The 21,745-nt window shown below is 40.2% G+C and overlaps 1 protein-coding gene across 1 annotated transcript in view; it reads right to left on the minus strand.

Moving 5' to 3' along the window:
* Positions 1-755: 755 nt before the first annotated feature.
* The window catches only part of cfap210 (cilia and flagella associated protein 210), a 42,740-nt gene continuing 21,750 nt past the window's right edge, over positions 756-21,745 (minus strand). The window contains exons 5-10 of the mRNA XM_059647243.1: positions 19,546-19,751; positions 16,749-16,905; positions 9,622-9,761; positions 5,238-5,430; positions 2,314-2,478; positions 756-1,553 (exon numbers count right to left, since the gene is read on the minus strand). Coding sequence (XP_059503226.1) covers positions 1,191-1,553; positions 2,314-2,478; positions 5,238-5,430; positions 9,622-9,761; positions 16,749-16,905; positions 19,546-19,751 — 1,224 coding nt within the window. The 3' untranslated portion in view covers positions 756-1,190. The remainder of the gene's footprint in view (positions 1,554-2,313; positions 2,479-5,237; positions 5,431-9,621; positions 9,762-16,748; positions 16,906-19,545; positions 19,752-21,745) is intronic.

A 21,745-nucleotide genomic window follows, 5' to 3' on the forward strand; every position in this document is an offset into this window, starting at 1 on the left:
ACGTGGTCTATTGACTGCCAATCAAGCAGGCTGTTTTAGCTGGATTGTGTTAAGCTCTTTGAGTGTTGTTGGAGCTTTCAATCCTCTAGACAGTGGAAAGAATTCCATTACTCTTCTGACTTGTGCCTTGTAGATTGTAGGCATGCACTGAGGATTCAGTGATGAATTACTCACCATAGAATTGTTAGCCACTGATCTGTTCTTGCAGCCAAATATTCATCTGTTCTAAATCTATCCATAAATCATGGGATTTCATTGGCACTAGAAATTGAGCAATGTTTACTCTTTAAAATATTGTTGTGGATTGCAGATAGACTGAGAATTAACTCAGGTCAACTTATCCCTCTTGTTGATTCCTTCACTCTACAGAAGAAAACCTCAGGGCACTCAGTATCAACCCTTTTAAACCCACATAGAAAGCTTTTATGGCAAATTGATTGAATTTATTTCTCAGCCTACATTTTCTATCTCACTTGCTGTCAGTTGAAAATTAATTTATCTGAACTAGCTTGAGTTTACTTTTGATATCTTTACCCAGTCAACAAAACTGTAGAAAATCTGCTGTCAAACTGCAGTTTTCCAGAAAGGACCCATTTGTGTGTTGTCGTGCAACTGGTCTCTCTCCTGCTTGTTTCTTGTATACAAAAGTTGAAATCTGACTTTTCTTTTAAAAAAAAGTGGTAGAGTTCTTTTGATGTGTTCTGATTTTGCTTTGAATTACTTATTTTATTATTAATAACGCCAACATTAAAAATGATAACAATATCATTATTAGCTCTAAAACTAATGTACAGTATAGGAATTATGATTGAGATTATAATTTTGCTCATCTAAATTATTTTTCCATTCAAATTGCATATATTCTTCTGCTTTATTTTATTATAGTCCTAAATTTATTTGTACCGATGCTGATAAATGTTTCACATTGAGTTTGTTTATTCCTTTGAATTTGCCATTATCTTTCAATGATTGTTTCATACTTTGCTGAAGTCTCTCAAACATATTACTGGAATGGTTACACAAAAGTTGTTAGTTTCAAGTGCATGAAAGAGAATAATTATATTAAATCTGGAACAATATATGGTTGCCCATGTGCAGATGGTCATACAGAAAGATTCACAGTAGTTTTCATTAATGCAAATATTTGTAATAATGAAAATCAATATATACATCAAAAATTTCCAAAGCTTTTACCATGTAAAACCTAGTGATTTCTTGGATTTTTGAAAATCACATCTATCATATAAATGTTTAATTTCCTCAGTTGTACTGCGTTTATAATTTGGAAGTTGAACTCCGGAGGTGTCCTTGACCTGGTAACTAGGTCTTATCCCACCTTCTTCAATTAACACAGGACCACGTCCACCACCAATGCCTTGGTGAGCAGCCTTAAGAAGTGGATAAACATTTCGGCCTTTTTTAGTGGCTGCAACTATAATTTGTTGTGCATACTCTTCAAATTCTTTCTTTTCCATTTCAATTAGAGCTAAGCTTTTTTGTTTGTACTCTAGTTCAGCAGCACGATCACGTAAAGCCTTTGCTTTTTTTTCCGCCTGGAAACGAGGATAGAAAAATCAAGCTTTTTAAGATTTTACATGAATGCATTACCCATACTTATCCTTAGCACTTTTCCTTTAGTTATATAATTAATAAAGATAAATAAAAATAAAGCTGCATGAATGATCCATTTCAAGGACTGTGGAGTGATTGTGTTAACTTGATCACTTCACTGCCTCTATCCTGCACCAAGGTCGTAAAGTGCATCTCTGTAACTTGCTTCTAGGGTGAGTTAGTTACCAACTTGTCTTCAGCCAAAACCAAAGTAGATGAGCTGGAGATGGTTATGGATGGGAAGTCTGAGTTTTAAGGTTTTAAACTCTACATGGCCCATGCTGGCCATTTGTTAAGGGTCTCCTCTAGGTGTCAATGAGAAACAGCATTCAAACCTGTTCACACTGCAAACAGATAAAAGTTTCCACATATACTACCAATTATTAGTCAACATAATTTTGCTGTGCTACGCGTTCATTTTTTAATATTTTAATTAAAGTTGCTATGTTACAATAAAACAATGCCTTGTAGGCATATTTTATCCATTATTTTCCTGCTGACTGAACTTACGACACTGGTGAAAGCACTATATAATAAACAAATGGAAAACTTTTAGCCTTGGCTGCTGTTTTTCATTATCCACGTTCAAAGGTGTAAAAAAAATACAGTGCTATTAACTCTGATAGAACTGTACCTCAAAATGAATTCTACTTCAAAAGCAGAAGAAAAACAAATTAAAAATTTCATGAGAGTAATGTTTACCATTTGTTCAACAAGGAAGGATTGTACACGCCCACCCTCTTCTCGGGCTTTTAGCTTCTTTTTCTTTTCTTGTTCATGGTTTAAATGATCTGCTTCAATCCTGGCATGAAGAGCTGCTTTTGCTTGTATTTTTTCTTCCTTTTCCTTCTCTTCACGCTTTTTAATCTAAATGTACATTATCTAATTCATTATTCTACACCAAAGTAGATTTCTAACATCACAAATTTGTTTAACTATTGCTTTTACTAAGATATATTGAAAAAAATTCAATGTGCCCTGCTTTCGTTTCTACTTTACTCGAAATTTACATGCAATTTTCAAATTACAGAAAATATTCTTGCAATATTTATAAAAGAATGAATACCTATGTGGTTAATTTAGTATATCATGGAAAACATCTCAATAAACATTTTGAAGTTAAAGACAATTATTTATCTTTCTTTTATTTAGCCTCAAGCTGAAACTGCTATAAATACAAACAAGTGGCAAATGTGAGGAGAAATAATGATTCAGTAAAGAATGAGGAACTCTCTTAGAATTCTCAGAAATTGTTTCTTGAACCAAAAAATAACAATGAAAGTCACAGAATTAAGCTGAGGGAAGGTGAATGCATGGTTCAGAGTAATTAATGTTTGGAATTAAATGCACAGGAGAGCGATTAATGCAAATAGCATTAATAATTATTACAATGGAAGTTGGACAGGTATTTGGAGAAGAAGTCAACAGTTAATGAGATGTGCATTTGCTTCTTGAAATCAACAATCAGGGAAAACCATTTTTTCTGGTCCTTTTATATTTCAATATTCCTTATGGAGAACGAATATTCTTCTGTTCCACATTTCTATTTATTCTTCAGATACACACTACCCATTTTCTGTGGCCAAATAGGATACCACAAAAAATCACCTAAGTTTTATTGTCTACTGACATAAAACTGAACTTTAGCAATGATGTTTTAGAACCGTATTGACCATCTAATATATACATGCCTAATTTTATTCTCAGTGACTCCTGTCACTTTTGTAGAGGAAAAGAAAATTGGCAAGTTACACCTTACTCCAGCTGCTTGCAGTTAGTGGATTCTTTGACTATTTGTAGCTGGGGCATATGCACAACAGCAATTTGCTTTGCAAAACCTCAGCTCCTTGTTGCTGCCTACTCCTTTGCTGCTCTCTTGCTTCCTCATACATCTCTCACTACTGTCTCACAATCACCCTCCATTCATTCACTTCTCCCAGGACTCTTAGCTGTTCCCTGGCATTCAGCCACTTTCCTCTGTTTAACACCTAGAGTCCCTCCTCACTCCCTTTACTGCTAGCTCACTTACCAAACTCCCTCTGTTTCCAAAAATTTAATGGGAGGCAAAAGAGACAGCAAAGGGAGTGCTGAAGAGATTTGGGAGCAAGCTGAGGGTGAAGTATCAAAAGGAGCTGGAGGATGATTAATAGAATAAATTCAGAATCCAGCAAAGGAGGACTAAGAAGATAGAGAAAAAATAAAGTATGAGGACAAAACTAATGTGGAATATAAAAAAACCTGACAATAACAGCTTCTTCAAATACATAAAAGGAAGACAAGAGGCAAAAGTAAATGTCAGCCCTTTAGAAAATGAATGTGAGGAGATAGTTATGGGGAACACGGAAATGGTAGAAGAGTTAAACAGATAATCCGCTTCAGTCTTCATAGTGGAAGATACTCTGACATTCCATTAATATGAAAGAATAAGGGTGAGGAACTAAGTACCATGACCAGCATTACAGAAGTAGTACTAGACAGACTAATGGGACTAAAAGTTTTCCTGGCCCTGATGGCATGCATCCTCAGATCCTAAAGGAGATAACAACAGAGATTATGGATGTATTGGTTGTAATTTTCCCAAAAACGTTGAATTCTGGAGAAGTCCCAGAGGAAAGGAAAAGAGACACTCCTATTCAAAAAGGCAAAGAGGCAAAAAGTGGGTAGCTATAGGCTGATTAACTAATATCTATTGTTGGAAAAGTACTGGAATCAATTATGAAGGAAGTAATAACCCGACAGTTGGAAAATCATAACCTAATCAAGCAGAGTCAAGCAGCACAGCTGCATGAAAGGAAAACTGTATCTGACTAATTTGCTAGTTTTTCAAGGAAATTTCAAGCAGAGTGGATACAGGGGAACTAGTAGATGGGTTCTAATTGGATTTCTAGAAGGTATTCCACCAGGTACCTCTCAGAAGGTTACATCATAAGACAAGAGACCTTGGTGTTAGAGGTAATATTTTGGCATGAATAGAGTTAGAACATTACCTGGGTCTCTGCATTAACAATCCAGTGATGATACCACATGGCCATCACCTCCCCCAAGAGCTGCAAGGACCACCAGGAGAGGATGCAGTTAAAAGCAAATGGGGACGGACCATAGGAAGCAGGTGGTAAGTGGAATGGAGGGAAAGAGAGAGAGAGAGTCAAAGGTCTGTGGTAGAGAGCAGGAGGGAGTGGGTAGTGGGCGAATTGCTGGTGTTTGAGGTATTGTGTCAAATAGATCTGATAGGGAGTTTGGGGGAGCAGAGGTGTGATATAGAGTAACATAATGACCAGGAGGGAACAATGACTGGTACAAGCAGAAACTGAAGGAAACCAGAAATGTGTTGATTTTTCTTTCCTTTGTTCAATGTTTATCAACTTTAATGCAAAAACTGCCTGGGATGTCGTGGTCATTAATATGCAGGAAGTGCTTTCCCCTAATGGTGCTGCTCAGATAAATATAGTCTCTAACTTAAAGTCAGCATGGATTTGGTACATAGCAGATGGCCAACTGCTGCTGCCTTTTTTAGCCTAGATTCAGTATTGGCCCCTATCATTATGTCAAAACTCCAAAATGAAACGGGTGACATGTCACATATAGGAAAAATATAAAATATGTAAAAAATGATACCAGCAGGTTACCATCATAAGTCTATATTCTTCAATTGCCGTCAAATCTGCCATTGTTTTTTCCTCCTTTTGCTTAATTTCCATCTGTCTTTTAGCTTCCATTTCTTCTGCAGCCTTGGCAATGCGGGCTGTTTCATCCTGCACTACCTCTTTCATCTGTTCACTTATTAGCTTTACCATCAGTTTTCTATGATTCTCTTTCTCCCTGGAATAATCAGATAAGTACTAATAGACACAATATCATTCCATTTTGGCAGAAATGAATCATTTTTAGTACCTAGTTAATAAATACAGCATAGACCATGATTATGCGTGAGCCACCATTTTCATGGTCGTAATTAAATTTTATTAAGTAATGATTTACTTACATTGAACAGAAATTGTGAATACGGAGATAAGACAGGTAGACAAATTAATGATCTTACTAGTGGGATAATTCAAGACATTGAATGTCCAATGCATGTAGGGTGACTTTACATCAGAAAAACCAATAACAGACTTGTTATGGTGCAGGAGAAAGCTAGTTGGGTCAATGTGTCTGCAACAAGCTCTCCAAAAGATCATTTCACTCAGTATCATTCTCTTGCCTTTTCTCCATAGTTCTACTCATTGTTCATTTTCAAATAGCAGTCTTATGAATTTGACTGCCCGATTTAACCTGCTTCCACTACACTCCATCTCAGTCCTGGAACATCACTGCAGGAATTCCTCAGAGACAAAGCCCAGGTCCTAAGTCCAACTATCTTTGGTTGCTTTATCAGGGTCCTTTGTTCCATCACAAGATCAGAAGTGTGGATGTTTGCTGATGATTGTACTATGTTCAGTACCATTGGCAATGACTCAGATATTGAAGTAGTTTTTGCTTATAGACAACAAGACCTGCCTGGATGAATGCTACAAAGACACTCTATACCATCTAGGACAAAGCAGCCTGCTTGTTTGGCACCGCATCCACAGAGGAAAGAAAAATCAGATGGTACACAGTGTGTACCATCCACAAGGTGCACTGCAGCAACTCACCCATACTCCTTGGACAGCACCTTCTAAACCCGACTTTCTACCATTTAGAAAGACAAGGGCAGCAGACAAACAAGAACACCACCATGTGCAAGTTCCTCATCAAGCCCTAAGTGATTCCATCTTCAAACTATATCACCATTCCTTCATGTCTTGGGATAAATGTCCTGGAATGCCTTTGCTTATTGCACTGTGAGTATACCTATTTCCCATGGTTGCAGTGGTTCAATAAGACAGCTTATCACCACCACCTTACTGGAAATTAAGGACTGGCAATGAATGCTGACCTAGTCAGTGGCGTTTACATCTTGTTTACAAATAAATAAGAATTCTGAGGCTTTATATGCCATACCTTAACCACTCGTGTGAAGAAGTTTTGTTCATGTTTTGCCCTTGCTTTTTTGCCAATTAGTTAAAATACCTTCTTGGTTTCCATTATCCTCACGATTTTGAATACCTCTATCAGATCTCCGCTCAGCCTTCTAAACAAGAAAAGTAGTCCTAACTTTTCCAATCCATCTTCATAACTGAAGTTCCTCATCCCTATGACCATGCTAGCAAATCTTTGCTGTATATTCACTATTGCCTTTTCATTGTTCCTAAAATCTGTTTTGGGTGCGATTATCCAGCTGAGGTTGAACTAGTTACTGTCTTATACATCAGTTCTGAGGAAGGATCACCGGACTTGAAACGTTAATTCTATTTTCTCCTCCACAGATGCTGCCCGATCTGCTGAGCTTTTGTAGCAACTTTGTTTTTATTACTGTCTTATACAAGTTTGACATAACCTCCTTGCTCTTGTACTTTATGCCCTACTGATAATGGCCAGGATACTGCATACTTTATTAATCACTCTCTCGCACCCCTTCCTGTCATTCTTAATTACTTATGTTTGTCACAACTGACAATGCTACACCTCAAGCAGCAGGTAAATTTCCTATTGTTCAAATGAATGAGGCAGGAGATTACTTACTTCATTGGTGGGGCTTTGTTAACTCAAAAATCTCTGAAATAATTGTTTTCCAAGGTCCACATCTTTAAAAACCAAAAGAGCTGCAGATGCTGTAAATCAGAAACATGGGCAGGTGTTGCACCTTTGCCACTTGTAGGGGAAAATGCCATGGGGCTGTGGGCGGGGGTGTTGTTGTAGAAGGAAGAGTAGACCAGGGTGTCCCAGAGGGAACAGTCCCTGAGGAAGGCGGAAAAGGGAGGGGAGGGGAATATGTGTCTGGTGGTGGCATCTCAATACAGGTGGCTGAAATGGCATCAGATGATCTTCTGGATGTGGATGCTGGTGGGATGGTAGGTAAGGACAAGGGGAACCCAGTCGCCGTTGCGGAAGGGAAGAGAGGGGGTGAGGGCAGATGTGCGGGAGATGATTTGGACCTGGTTGACGGCCCTATCGACAACAGTCCACTGTTCCTGCAACCAGCGAAGGTGCAACACCTGCCCATTTACCTCCTCCCTCCTAAGGGCCCAAACGTACCTTTCAGGTGAAACAACATTTCACCTGCACTTCCCAGAATCTAGTCTACTGCACTCACTGCTCACATTGCAGTCTCCTCTACACTGGGCAAATGAAGCGTAGACTGCTTTGCAAAACATCTACGGTCTGCTCACTAAAAAGACCTTGAGCTTCCAGTTGCCTGCCACTTTAACACACCACCCTGTTCCCTAGCCAACATCTCTGTCTCTGGCTTGCTGCAGTGTTCCAGCAAAGCTCAACGCAAGCTGGAAGAACAATGGCTCGTTTTCCATTTGGGGACCCTGCATCCCTCTGGACTCAATATCAAGTTCAATAATCTTAGGGCTTAAACACTCCCATGTCCCAGCCCCCTACCCTACACACCAGGCCTTGTTATCACACAGCCTGCCAAAACACACTACCTGTTATAAGATAATAAAATGTGAGGCTGGATGAACACAGCAGGCCAAGCAGCATCTCAGGAGCACATGTGCTCCTGAGATGCTGCTTGGCCTGCTGTGTTCATCCAGCCTCACATTTTATTATCTTGGAATTCTCCAGCATCTGCAGTTCCCATTATCTCTCACACTACCTATTGTTAGTCACTAACAGTCCCCATTAACTACTCACCCTCCTCACCAGATTGTTATCAACTTCTTTGTCTATCCACCTTCTCTTCTCTCTCTCCTCAGGCTCTGTCCTTTATCCTATTGTTTTGTCGTTAACCCACACCCCTCCCTATTTTCTGCATATAAATCAACATTTTCCCAGCTACCATCAGTTCTGAGGAAGGGTCACCAGGCCCAAAGCATGAACTCTGACTTTTTTTCTTCATAGATGCTGCCTGGCCTGCTGAGCTTTTCCAACAACTTCTGTTTTTGGCCCACATTTTTTTTTAAAAAGTTACCTTGTGTCTGATTTTGATTGGTGCCATTGGATCTTGGCATTCCTGTGAAACTTCTAGCAGATGATTTCTGATGACATTTAGTTAATATTATGTTTAACAACTTTGCCTTTTCTAAAAAGATGTACCATTCAATTCCATTCTTTACATAAAGAAGAACAGTGAGATTTAATGGTGAAAACATCAACACTTTCCATTATAGTTCAGACCCTTTTCCTTACAAGGAAGGAGCGAACCAGCCAACGATGGAACGTTGCACAGGTCCAAGGGCAATGCTGAAAAGAAATCTAAAATGTGAATTTAATAAACCTTTGCACCCTTGTCACCCTCATTGTTTTCTCTAAGTGTTATTTAACACGGAGGAGCACTGATTGATCAGCCAAGGGAGAATGGTTTGTGGTAATCAGCAGAAGGTTTCTTTGCCCATGATTAACCTGATGCCATAAGGTCCCAGGTAAATGTTGAGTACTCCCAGGGCAACTCTCTCCTGGGCGTATACTATTGTGCCGCTACATCTACTGGGTCTGTCCTGCCAGTGGGAAAAGACATATCCAGGGATGATGATAGTGATGCTTGCGACATTGTCTGTAAGGTATGATTCCATGAGTATGACTATATCCGGCTTTTGCTCAACTAGTCTGTGAGACAGCTCTCCAAATTTTGCCACTACTCCCTGGATGTTAATAAGGAGAACTTTGCAGGGTTGATCGGGCTGTTTCTGCCATAGTCTTTTACGCTGCGTCCATCAATCCCAAGTGGTTGTCTGGTTTAATTTCTTTGTTGGGACTTTGTCATGATAGATATAACTGAGTGGCTTGCTAGGCTATTTCAGAGGGCAGTTAAGAGTTAACCCACATTGCTGTGACTCTGGACTCATGTATAGGCCAGACCAGGTGAGGATGACAAACTTCATTGCCTGAAGTACACTAGTGAAACTGTCTAGCCCACAGATATCTTTTAACAATTCAACAAATCATTTGTGCACTTCTGAGAAATAGTACATTGCTTACTTGTCTATTTCTGTTTGTCGTTTTTTCCTAAGTTTTAACATTTGTTGTTTGGCTGAAACAAATAATCTGATATTTTCATCTTCCAATTCTTCTTTTTGTTTTTCTAGTGCTTTAATGATCTTCAGATTTGCAACATGTGCCTGAAATAGAATAACACACAATAATATATTAAAGTCAAATATTTTTCCAGATTTCCAGTGGTATATTTTGTTTGCGTTTAGTTGTTCGGAGTTCAAAGGTGTCAATCTGTGCAAATCAAAGTACAACATGTTGATATGAGGGCTCAATGATCTTGCCGTATTTGTTGCAGGGCAGGAAGTGTCTTAACAGGGAACCTGATAGAGATCTACAAAATATTTGAAGAGTTGGTTAAAGTTTCTGCTGATTGATAGTTCTAAAATAATAGGTTGTGGAGGGCAGGGACATTAGTTTAAATGTGTATTCATCAGAATAGATTGGATGTCAGGCGTTCTTTTCCCAGGAAGTTGTGAGACCCTGGAATATATTACTAGCTGGCAGAGTCTATAGGTGTGAGGCTGGAAAAACACAGCAGTCAGACAGCAGCCAAGGAACAGGAAAGTCAACACTTCAGGCCGAAACTCTTCATCAGGATTGGGGAGGGGGAGGGCAGCTCAGAAATAAATAGAGGGAGGGGATGGAGCTGGGGTAAGGGTAGGAGAGATGGAGATAGGTGGATGCAGGTAGGGGGTATTGTGATTAGCCTGTGGAAAGGGTGGAGTGGATAGATGAGTAGGAAGATGAGCAGGTTAGGTCAGATCAGGGAAGTGAGTGGGAGGGCTGGGCATGAGATTAGAGTTGGGGTGGAGTGATTTTGAAGCTGAAGTCAATGTTCCGGCCATTGGGCGGTAAGCTCCCAAGGTGAAATATCAGGTGTTGTTCTTCCAGTTTATATTTGGCCTCACTCTGATGGTGGAGGAGACCAAGAATGGACATGTTGTCAGGGGAATTGAAATGGACGGCAACTAGAAGGTCGGGTTGTTGGTCCAAGGAAAACAAACTCAGCTTACCAATCTCTCTCCTCATAATTGAGACTTTTCATCCTGGGCAACATCCTGGTGAAAATCCTCTGCACACATGTCAGTGCACTTGTGCCCTTCCGATAGTGTAACAACCAGAACTGCACAAAGTATTCCATCTATGGCCAAACCAATGTTTTATAAAGGTGGAACAAGACTTCCTTACTCCAAAATTCCAGGCCCCAAAAAATGAAGCAAGCATCTCATATAACAAAGTGTGAAGTTGGATGAACACAGCAGGCCAAGCAGCATCTTAGGAGAAGTCGTCTCTTGCACTTCTGCCCTCACCCCCTCTCTTCCCTTCCGCAACGGCGACTTGGGTTCCCCTTGTCCTTACCTACCATCCCACCAGCATCCACATCCAGAAGATCATCTGATGCCATTTCAGCCACCTGTATTGAGATGCCACCACCAGACACATATTCCCCTCCCCTCCCTTTTCCGCCTTCCTCAGGGACTATTCCCTCTGGGACACCCTGGTCTACTCTTCCTTCTACAACAACACCCCCGCCCACAGCCCCATGGCATTTTCCCCTACAAGTGGCAAAGGTGCAACACCTGCCCATGTTTCTGATTTACAGCATCTGCAGCTCTCTTGATTTTTAAAGATGTGGACCTTGGAAAACAATTATTTCAGAGATTTTTGAGTTAACAAAGCCCCACCAATGAAGTAAGTAATCTCCTGCCTCATTCATTTGAACAATAGGAAATTTACCTGCTGCTTGAGGTGTAGCATTGTCAGTTGTGACAAACATAAGTAATTAAGAATGACAGGAAGGGGTGCGAGAGTGATTACTAAAGTATGCAGTATCCTGGCCATTATCAGTAGGGCATAAAGTACAAGATGCTGCTTGGCCTGCTATGTTCATCCAGCTTCACACTTTGTTATCTCGGATTCTCCAGCATCTGCAGTTCCCATTATCTCCAAGCATCTCATATGCCTTCTTCACCATCCTGTCTATTTGTGCTGACACCTTCAGGGTTCTTTGGGCTTCTACATCAACATCCTTTTACTGTTCTTCAGTACTCAGTACGTCTACGATACATTGTGTATATTGTTCCCTTATTAGGCCCCAAAGATGCATCACCTCACACTTATCAAGATTAAATTCCATTTGCCATTACTCAGTCCAATTTACCAGCTGATCAATATCAGACTGTCGCCTGAGACCATCCTCCTCACTATCAACAACACGACAAATTATCCATGTCATCTGCAAACTTACTAATTATACCTTCTACATTCACATCCATCACATTAATGAACGTAATAACAGCAAGGGTCCCAGGACTGATCCCCGTGGTCATAGGCTTCCAATCACAAAAACATCCCTCAACCTTCACCCTTTGTTTCCCTTTTGCAACCCAGTTTAGATCCAGTTTGCCAATTTGCCTTGGATCAGACGGGCTCTTAACTTTTTGACCAGCCTTCCACATGGGACCTTGTCAAAGGCCTTACTGAAGTCTATGTAGATGACATCAGCTGCAGTGCCATCATCAATATATTTAGTTACTTCTTCAAAAATCTCACAGTATTAGACAGGATCTCCCTCTAACAAATCTGTGCTGACTATCACTAATCAATCTCTGCCTTTCCAAGGGTTGATCAATCCTGTCCCTCTAAATTTTTTTTGAATAATTTCCCTACCACTGACGTCAGACTAATTCGTCCATAATTACTTGGACTGGGCCTGCTCTCTTTCTTGAACAAAGGAAGCACATTAGCTATCCCCTAGTGTTCTGGCACATTGCCTGTGGCCAGAAAAGTACTACATGTATCTGCCAGAACCCTAGCAATCTTCTTCCTTGCCTCCCATAGCATCTTGCAACACATCTCATCAAGCCCTGGGGATTAATGCACCTGTACGCCTGCTGAAATATCTAATACCTTCTCTTATTAGTCTTAACAAGTTCTAGAACCTCACCATTACAATTGAAATCCCTGACTACAATGTCTTTCTCCTCTGTGAATATGGATGAAAAGTATTCATTTAAGACACCACCTACATAATCTGACTCCATGCACAGCTTGCCCCTTTGTTCTCTATTGGTCCCACTGTTTCCTTGATAATCCTCTTACTTTTAATACACTTATAAAAAGTTGGCGGGTGGGTTTTCTTCATAGAATCTGTCAGAGATATTTCATGGTCCCTCTTTGTCCTGCGAATTAAACTCAAACATTCTATACTTGAATGGCCTCCCCTGTTTTTAATGCACTGTACCTTTCTTATCAAACTCTCAAAATCCTTCAATATCCATGATTCCCTGGACTTGCCGTTCTTGCCCTTTGTTCTTGGAGAAACATGCTGGCCCTGAATTCTCACTGTACTACTTTTAAAAGACTCCTACTTTCCAAATATAGATTTACATGTTTGCAAGATCCTGTCTAATGATATTGAAATTGGCCTTCCTCCAACTTAAACAGTTTCTGCACTATCCTTATTTCTTTGCATAATGACTTTGACACAGTTAGTCACTATCCCCAAAATGCACACCCACTGAAACTTCTAGGACTGCCCCATTTCTAATAGGCCTATCTATGTACTGGCAAAAACTATTTCTTATTAACTACAGGAGACTTCTAGTTAGGCTATTTTTTTCTCTCTACTGTACTAGACCAAGCAGATCCTGGAATTTCTTACACCTAAAAGAAAGTGGTGACAGGAACCTTCATCACAAGCAACAATTCATTCAGCACAGTGAACCAACATGCCCATGCAACAGAGATAATGGGAACTGCAGATGCTGGAGAATTCCAAGATCATAAAATGTGAGGCTGGATGAACACAGCAGGCCAAGCAGCATCTCAGGAGCACAAAAGCTGACGTTTCGGGCCTAGACCCTTCAGAGAGGGGGATGGGGAGAGGGAACTGGAATAAATAGGGAGAGAGGGGGAGGTGGACCGAAGATGGAGAGTAAAGAAGATAAGTGGAGAGAGTATAAGTGGGGAGGTAGGGAGGGGATAGGTCAGTCCAGGGAAGACGGACAGGTCAAGGAGGTGAGATGAGGTTAGTAGGTAGATGGGGGTGCGGCTTGGGGTGGGAGGAAGGGATGGGTGAGAGGAAGAACCGGTTAGGGAGGCAGAGACAGGTTGGACTGGTTTTGGGATGCAGTGGGTGGGGGGGGAAGAGCTGGGCTGGTTGTGTGGTGCAGTGGGGGGAGGGGACGAACTGGGCTGGTTTAGGGATGCAGTAGGGGAAGGGGAGATTTTGAAACTGGTGAGGTCCACATTGATACCATTAGGCTGCAGGGTTCCCCTCCCTACCTCCCCACCTATACTCTCTCCACCTATCTTCTTTACTCTCCATCTTTGGTCCGCCTCCCCCTCTCTCCCTATTTATTCCAGTTCCCTCTCCCCATCCCCCTCTCTGATGAAGGGTCCAGGCCCGAAACGTCAGCTTTTGTGCTCCTGAGATGCTGCTTGGCCTGCTGTGTTCATCCAGCCTCACATTTTATTATCTTGCCCATGCAACAGGTTTCTTCTTCTCCTTTTGTACAAACAGCACCACATCATACTGAGTATATCATTTGATACTATCCCTTCAGTTCAAATTTCCTGTGACATAAATATCTGAATTGTTACTAGTAAATGATAGAGTGAGTGATAATGAATGCTCCAAATTGCTGCTGTGCTTGCATGGATCAGAGATAATGGGAACTGCAGATGCTGGAGAATCCAAGATAACAAAGTGTGGGGCTGGATGAACACAGCAGGCCAAGCAGCATCTCAGGAGCACAAAAGTTGACGTTTTGGGCCTCGACCCTTCATCAGAAAAGGGGACGGGGAAGAGGGTTCTGAAATAAATAGGGAGGGGTGGGGAGGCGGATCGAAGATGGATAGAGGAGAAGATAGGTGGAGAGGAGCCCAGCTCGTCCCCGCCTCCCTAACCTGTTCTTCCTCTCACCTATCCCCTCCTCACACCTCAAGCTGCACCTCTCTTTCCTACCTACTAACATCATCCCGCCCCCTTGACTTGTCCATCCTCCCCGGATTGACCTATCCCCTCCCTACCTCCCCACCTACACTCAATTCTACTGGCTCCATCCCCACTTCTTTAACTTGTCTGTCTTCTCTCCACCTATCTTCTCCTCTGTCCATCTTCAATCCGCCTCCCCCTACCTTTAATTTTAGAACCCTCTTTCCCGACCCCCTTTTCTGATGAAGGGTCTAGGCCCAAAATGTGCTCCTAAGATGCTGCTTGGCCTGCTGTGTTCATCCCAGCCCCACAGTTTGTTATCTTGGATGTATCAGAGCCTGGGATTGCTGACAAAGAGAAAAGGACAAGTTAAAATGGTGTCTTTCTGAACAGTTTTAACATGGCTTTCTGTATAATAGAATCCCTACAGTGTGGAAGCAGGCCACTCAGCCCATCAAGTCCACACTGACTCTCCAAAGAGCATCCCACACCCCTACCTCATCCCCATAACCCGGCATTTCTTAAGACTCATTTTCCTAACCTACATATCACTGGACACTATGGGCAATTTAGCACGGCCAATCCACCTGATCTGCATATTTTAGGACTGTGCAAGGAAACTGGAGTACCCAGAGGAAACCCATGCAGACAAGAGGAGAATGTGCAAACTTTACACAGACAGTCACCCCAAGCTGGAATCAAACTCAGGTCCTTGGTGCTGTGAGGCAGCAGTGCTAATCATTGAGCCACCGTGCACAAGGGGTGAGGGGGTAATGGGCTTAAGTATATGCTGCCTGGTCAGTAGGTAATAAAATAGAGGAGAAAGAGGTTATTTAAACCCTGACTTAGTGTCAATTTTCCAAAAGCCCTACCTCTGGCAGCCTCTGAGGTCACCCTTCTACGAACTCCCAGGGCCTTCTAGAGTTTTGAAGTCTCCTGATAATGTTCATTCCTTTATTTATTGCAAACAGTGAGAAATGTAATAATGTAATAAAAATGTAATAAGTGATTGCCAAAAACACAAGTCAGTATGGCTACCTGAAATCATACATACACCATGCAACTGTGTTAGATAGATGGAATCATTTTGGTTTCAATGAACATAAGGATTTAGTGATGAAGCACATCCATTTCAAGTCAAGCAATTCAATGTACACCCTGTTGCAAATAGGATGCACAATTTTCCTCCTACCTTAGCTGACATGACAGCCAATACGGTTGATCCTGTAATGTCTCCAAGGAAGCAAAATATCAATCATACCATCTTAACTGGCAAATAAATCTTGCAATTCTTTCAGACTGCTCTTCCTGAAGCATTCTCTTCGAAGAGACCTCTTTCCACTATCTTATATGTTTCCAGAAAACTTTTAATACTCCATTAGGGAAACAAACAATGCTCCTTTCTCATTTCATATGTAAACTTATCTAAACCAAAAGCATCTCACTTAATATTTGCTGACAGTCCCTTTAAATAGCATTTGTAACTGAACGCTTGATCTTTGTTGAGTGATACGTAAATCTGTTGAATCAACCTGCATGGTTCAAAATCTGGTGACAAATTCGGCAAGAAATTACAATCTGGCTGGTTCCATTGATTTAGCTACCTTTAGAAGCAACAGTATGAGCACGTTTCTCCAGGTGGTGACCATGCTGAAACTATTCAGCATGTACTACACATTCCAGGGGACAATGGCTTCAGTAGCATCGTCTTTAGCTGAAAAGCCCACAATGCCTTCTCCATTAAATTTCTGAAGAATGTTAAGCCTAGGAAATGCCTACATACAGGTGTCATCAACGTCAGGTGTTCACTAAATTTTAACAATGGAACTGACCCTAAAAATATAGCAAGGACAATATACCATTGGTGAGCCAGTGCAATTCTTGTATCACCTCACATCCCTCGAATTGATCAGAAAATTTAAGCTTATATTGGTAAGGGTGATTTGCAGGAATTTTCCTTTATAGTTCCATTCATTTTGAAGTAATGTCAAAATGTCCACAATAACCAAAGTATTTGCAACCTTAACCCACGTAAGAATCAGTTTCTCCAAACAAATTTGAGGCTACAACAGAAAGCTGAAAACTCACATTACTCTAAAGTGTGTCACAATAATAAACCATCCAGATTTCTGGAAATAAATGTTATTCAACGGCTTGAAATGTATTACCCTACCTTATGATTCATCATATTGTTATGTTTTTCTTGGCTCTTCAGTTGTTCAATTTTATTGAGCTCCCATTGATAGAGATGAGCTAACTTCTTAATTTCTTCTCCCTCCTTTATGTATTGTTGTTTCTCTTGTTCTTTTAAATGTTCATTTTCCTTTATTCTAGCATTAAAAACAAAAGTTTGAAAACCACATGTTTAAATAAAATTAGAAATTAAACAGCTTTCGTGGACATACATTCAGAAAAAAATAGCGAAAACCTATTAAGATATTTTTAATGATTCAGTTTCTCCAAATTGTGACAAGAGGATTTATAACTGCTGACAGTTGTAATATAAGGATAAGGGCAATCTTTTATGTGCACTACATTTGTCAGATGTAGTGTGACTTCATGTCACCAACAATATCCACGATATTTTGTTGGAACCCCCAGCTCACTTTCCCACACTACCCTAAATTTATTCTTTAAAATCACTTATGAAGCACTGATTGAATTTGCCTTCCAGTGCATTCCAGATCCAAATTTTTAACTTTGTAAAAGTGTTTTCCTCATGTCACTTCTAGCATCTATTGCTGATCGCTTTATATCAACTTCCATTGATTTTCAATTTTCAACCAATGGGACAAATTCTGTCCAGATCCTATATGATTTTAAATATCTACATCAGATCTCCTCTCAATCTTCTCTTCCCTATGGAGAATAACACTAGGTTCACCAATCTAGCCGTGTAACCGAAGTGGCTCATCCTTAAAACATTCTCATGAATCCTTTCTAAACCCATACTATCCCGTACAATGTCTGTAAAAGCTTTTGCGCTACCAAGAATTTACTGACTAGCCTGCAGTTGCTGGATGTACCTTGACATCCTTCTCTGAATATTGTTTAACATTTGCCATTCTTAGTTCTCTGGCATTACACTGGCATCAAAGAAAGATTGGAAGATTATGGCTGTTGCCTCAAATTTTACTTAGACAAATAACAAGTCACACAAGGAATTCAACCCAATTCTAGTGACCTATTAACTTTAAATGCAAACATTCTTTCTAATATCTCCTCTTTATTGGTTTTTTTAACTCAGCCAGTGTCTCTTCTTTCACTACGACTTTGGTAGAAGGGTCTAGGCCCGAAACATCAGCTTTTGTGCTCCTGAGATGCTGCTTGGCCTGCTGTGTTCATCCAGCCTCACATTTCATTATCTTGGATTCTCCAGCATCTGCAGTTCCCATTATCACTGATGCAAAGTTCTGATTTACTACCTTGCATATGCTCTCTGCCCTTTTTGATCCCCAATCAGCCCCTCACCTTGTCTTTTTACCATTTTAAAACATTTGGATTCCCTTTTATATTCTCTATAGTCTCTAATGCTGCCTTTGCCTCTCTTTTTTCATTTCTGAGTTACTAGTATCAACTTGTTTCTGATTTGAATGATCATATTGACACCTGTCATGCACACATTGTTTACACTTCATCATATTTTCTACTCTGTGTACATTCCAGGAAAATATGATTTTGCTTGTTTTATATTTTTTCCTCCTCCTCCTGAGAATGTACCTCAAAAGTACCTGAATTATTTCCTTCATAAAGGCTGTCTCCTGTTCGCAGAGAGTTTTGCCTGCCAATCTTACATGTTACTTATCTGCAACAACTTTTTTTCTCTGTATTCATTAACGGGAAGATGATGTCACTGGTTAGGCAACATTTATTCTCCATCCCTAATCACCCAGAGGGCAGTTCAAAGTCAACCACATTGCATTGGGTCTGAAGTCAGATGTCAGCCAGCTAAGGCTGGCAGTTTCTTTCCTTAAAGGACATTAGTGAACCAGGTGGGTTTTTCCTGACAATCAACAATAGATTCATTGTCATCATTAGATTCTTAGTTCCAGATTTTTTTTATTGAATTCAAATTTCACCACCTGCCGTGGTGGGATTCAAACCTGAGTCCCCAGAATGTTATCCAGATCTCTGCATTAACAGTCCAGCAATAATACCACTAGGCCATTGGTTCACCCCTATTTTCTCATCAGACTGAAATTCGCCATTATTCAATTACATACTTTTACTCAATTGTACATTCTTTCTATAGCTCACTAAATCTTATGGCACTCTGATCACTGTTTGCTAAATGTTTTCTCATCAACATTTGATTCACTTGATCTACTTCAGTCTGCACAACCTTATCTAGCAATGCCTACTCCCTAATTTAACCAGAAACATATTGATAAAGAAAATTGTCTTGAAAGCACTTCAGAGATTCTACCCCTCTCTGCTGTTTACACTATTACTGTTTCAGCATATATTAGTAAAATTAAAGTCCTTAATTGTCACTGCCGTATAGTTCTTTTAACCTCAGTATAATTTCCCTACAATATTGAACTTCTGTATTGATCCAACATTTTGGTGGCTACAGAATTTACTTAGTAGTGTAGTGTTAGCCACGGTGTTTCTTAAATCTAACCAGATACAGTCTATTCTGTCATTGACATCCTCTCAGGCGCTGTGATATTCTTAATCAATACCCTCACTTCTACTTGTTTCTTTCCTTCCCTTTCTTTCCTGAATACATTTAACATTTCTTTATTTGCACTGACCATATAATCATTTGCAGTTTTTGAAGGGTGCACATTGATCTTCATCTGCCATTTTTGCCTAATATGATTGTAATATTTTTTGTATCAATTTTGATATACCTAGCAATCATTTTGTATTCCCTTTTTTTATACAACTCTCCCTAAATGACATCTGATATCACAGGAAGAGAGGGATTATTTCAACATCAGAGCTGAAATTTATGCTATACTCACTGCTGTTGATGAAACTCAGCAAGGGCCTTTCTCTTTTCATTTTGCTTTATTAATTTTTGATGTTCTTCATCCTCGCCCAAATTAATTTGACGTTGAATTTCCTCCATGTAGCTTTTATCTTCTCTTTCAAGAAGATTATTTCTTTTTCGCTTTAGTTCAATTTGTGCTTCGCGTTCTTTAAGGGCTTCCGTAAGCATCAGTGCAGCCTATATAAAAATGCATGTATACAATATATAGAGTAATGATGCTTAGAGTGTAGTTGATACTACAAATTGCAGGACATAAATGGGTTTCTAAACTATAGGCAAAAATTCAAGGAATTTATTTACATCAAGTGAATTCCAACATTGAATTACAGATTTTATATACAGTCATACAGCATGGAAAAAGATCCTTCAGTCCAACTTGTTAGTGCCAACCAGACTTTCTAATCTGACCCGGTCCCATTTGCCAGCATTTGGGTCATATACCCTAAACCCTTCCTATTTATATACTCATCCAGATACCTTTTAAATAATTGTGATTGTATCTGCTCCACCACTTCCTCTGGCATCTCATTCCATACGCCAATCGATCATTCCTAATTATAATTACAAGCAGATTTTGTATATGACAATTTGGATTCTGAGCTCTTCTCTATTGAAAAAAAAGTCAAAAGTGTTTTAAGTCACCAAACCTTGGCACCTATATTAATAGCAGAAATCATTTATAAAAAAATTAAGATGCTTTCTGTGCTGTTTACTGGAAGGTATGAATTTTCAAAGTAGTGCAAGTTTAAACAGTTGCCCTACGCTCAATCTCAAGTACTTTCAATCTCCTTCTCAGATGTCTCGATCTCTGAGTCTCCTCTCAAATTCGAGGCTAAGCAGGTAGTGTAGTGAAATTTGAGAGTGTGACATCCCTGTGTAGCCCCTTGAGTTTACATGCCGTGTCATAACACTGAGATCATGGAGCTACTCCAAACACAACTTTCACAATTGACAAATGACCTGTGAATGGTGACTTTTGCCATCTTTCGACCTGACTATTCCAAAGCATTCCTGGCTACCCTTCACTTTCAACCTTCCCTAAACCAGAAGTCATTCAAAGCTGCCCATGATCTTACTCAGGCCAAATTAAATGCGTCTATCATACCTGCACTCAATTACCTTCTGGTGAATTGTAAAACTCTCATCCTTGCTTTCGAGCTCTTCTATTGTCTCATTGCTTCTATCTCTCATTTTCTCCAGCCCTAAAATCTCCAGAATGGCTGTGCTCCCCCAATTCAGGCATCCCTGATTTTAATGTTTCCATTACTGGCGGCCATATTTTCAGTTTCATATGCACTCAGTTCTGGAATTCCCTCCTTATACCTCCCTGCCTTCTAGCTCTCTTTCATCTTTTAAAACACTCCATGCAACCTTTGTCTTTGGCTATGGTTTATGGCCATTGGCTCCCAAAAGTGTTCTTTGAGAAACGGTGTCAAATCTTGTTTAATAATACGCCTGTGAAGCACCCAGGAATATGTTATTATCTTGCTGTTGCTGTATACTGGTCAAATTTTAACTCGGTTTTCTCGTGTGTATTTGAATCACCCATAACATGCAACATAACTTAAGATGGTGGCAGAGTAAGATGCTCCAGTTGGAATTTTTCCGCTCGCCAGCTCCTTCTCCTCTTTCTTTCTTTCTCCCTCTTGCTGTAGTTTTTCTTACCCCTGCAACTTTTAACTTCTTAATGTACCCCACCTGGAGGGAATGGACCCCAAGATCAGCCCAGTGCAGGAGATGAGTCATGGACAGAGGTGAAACAGATTGAGAGCGGGCTGAGTCCTAAAAGGAATGGGTTATTTTTATCACAACTCCAAATGAGTATAAGAACATTTAGAATAGAATAGAATAGAATGGAATAGAATAGAATATCACGGGCACTCAAATGAGTGCAGGGAAAAAATTGTAATGTCGCCTCTCTGTGCCATCTTAGGTACAGGCTACCTAGGTACAGATATTTTAAGTGTTGTTACAGAATTGAAATAATATCAGAAATAGACCAGCATGGGAATACAGGATTTAAAAATCCAGAATGATAATAACAAGTATTTTTAAAGTACTCAACTTATAGTCCTTTTTCACTAAGTCCGTTTGCCGGTCTTCAGAACACAAAGCCTGGCTGCCTCCTTATGCTGGCCTCTGTCCTGGGCTCACCTCCAGGATTTGTTGCA

The sequence above is a fragment of the Stegostoma tigrinum genome, chromosome 7 (assembly GCF_030684315.1).
Source record: "Stegostoma tigrinum isolate sSteTig4 chromosome 7, sSteTig4.hap1, whole genome shotgun sequence".
Classification (NCBI taxonomy): domain Eukaryota; kingdom Metazoa; phylum Chordata; class Chondrichthyes; order Orectolobiformes; family Stegostomatidae; genus Stegostoma; species Stegostoma tigrinum.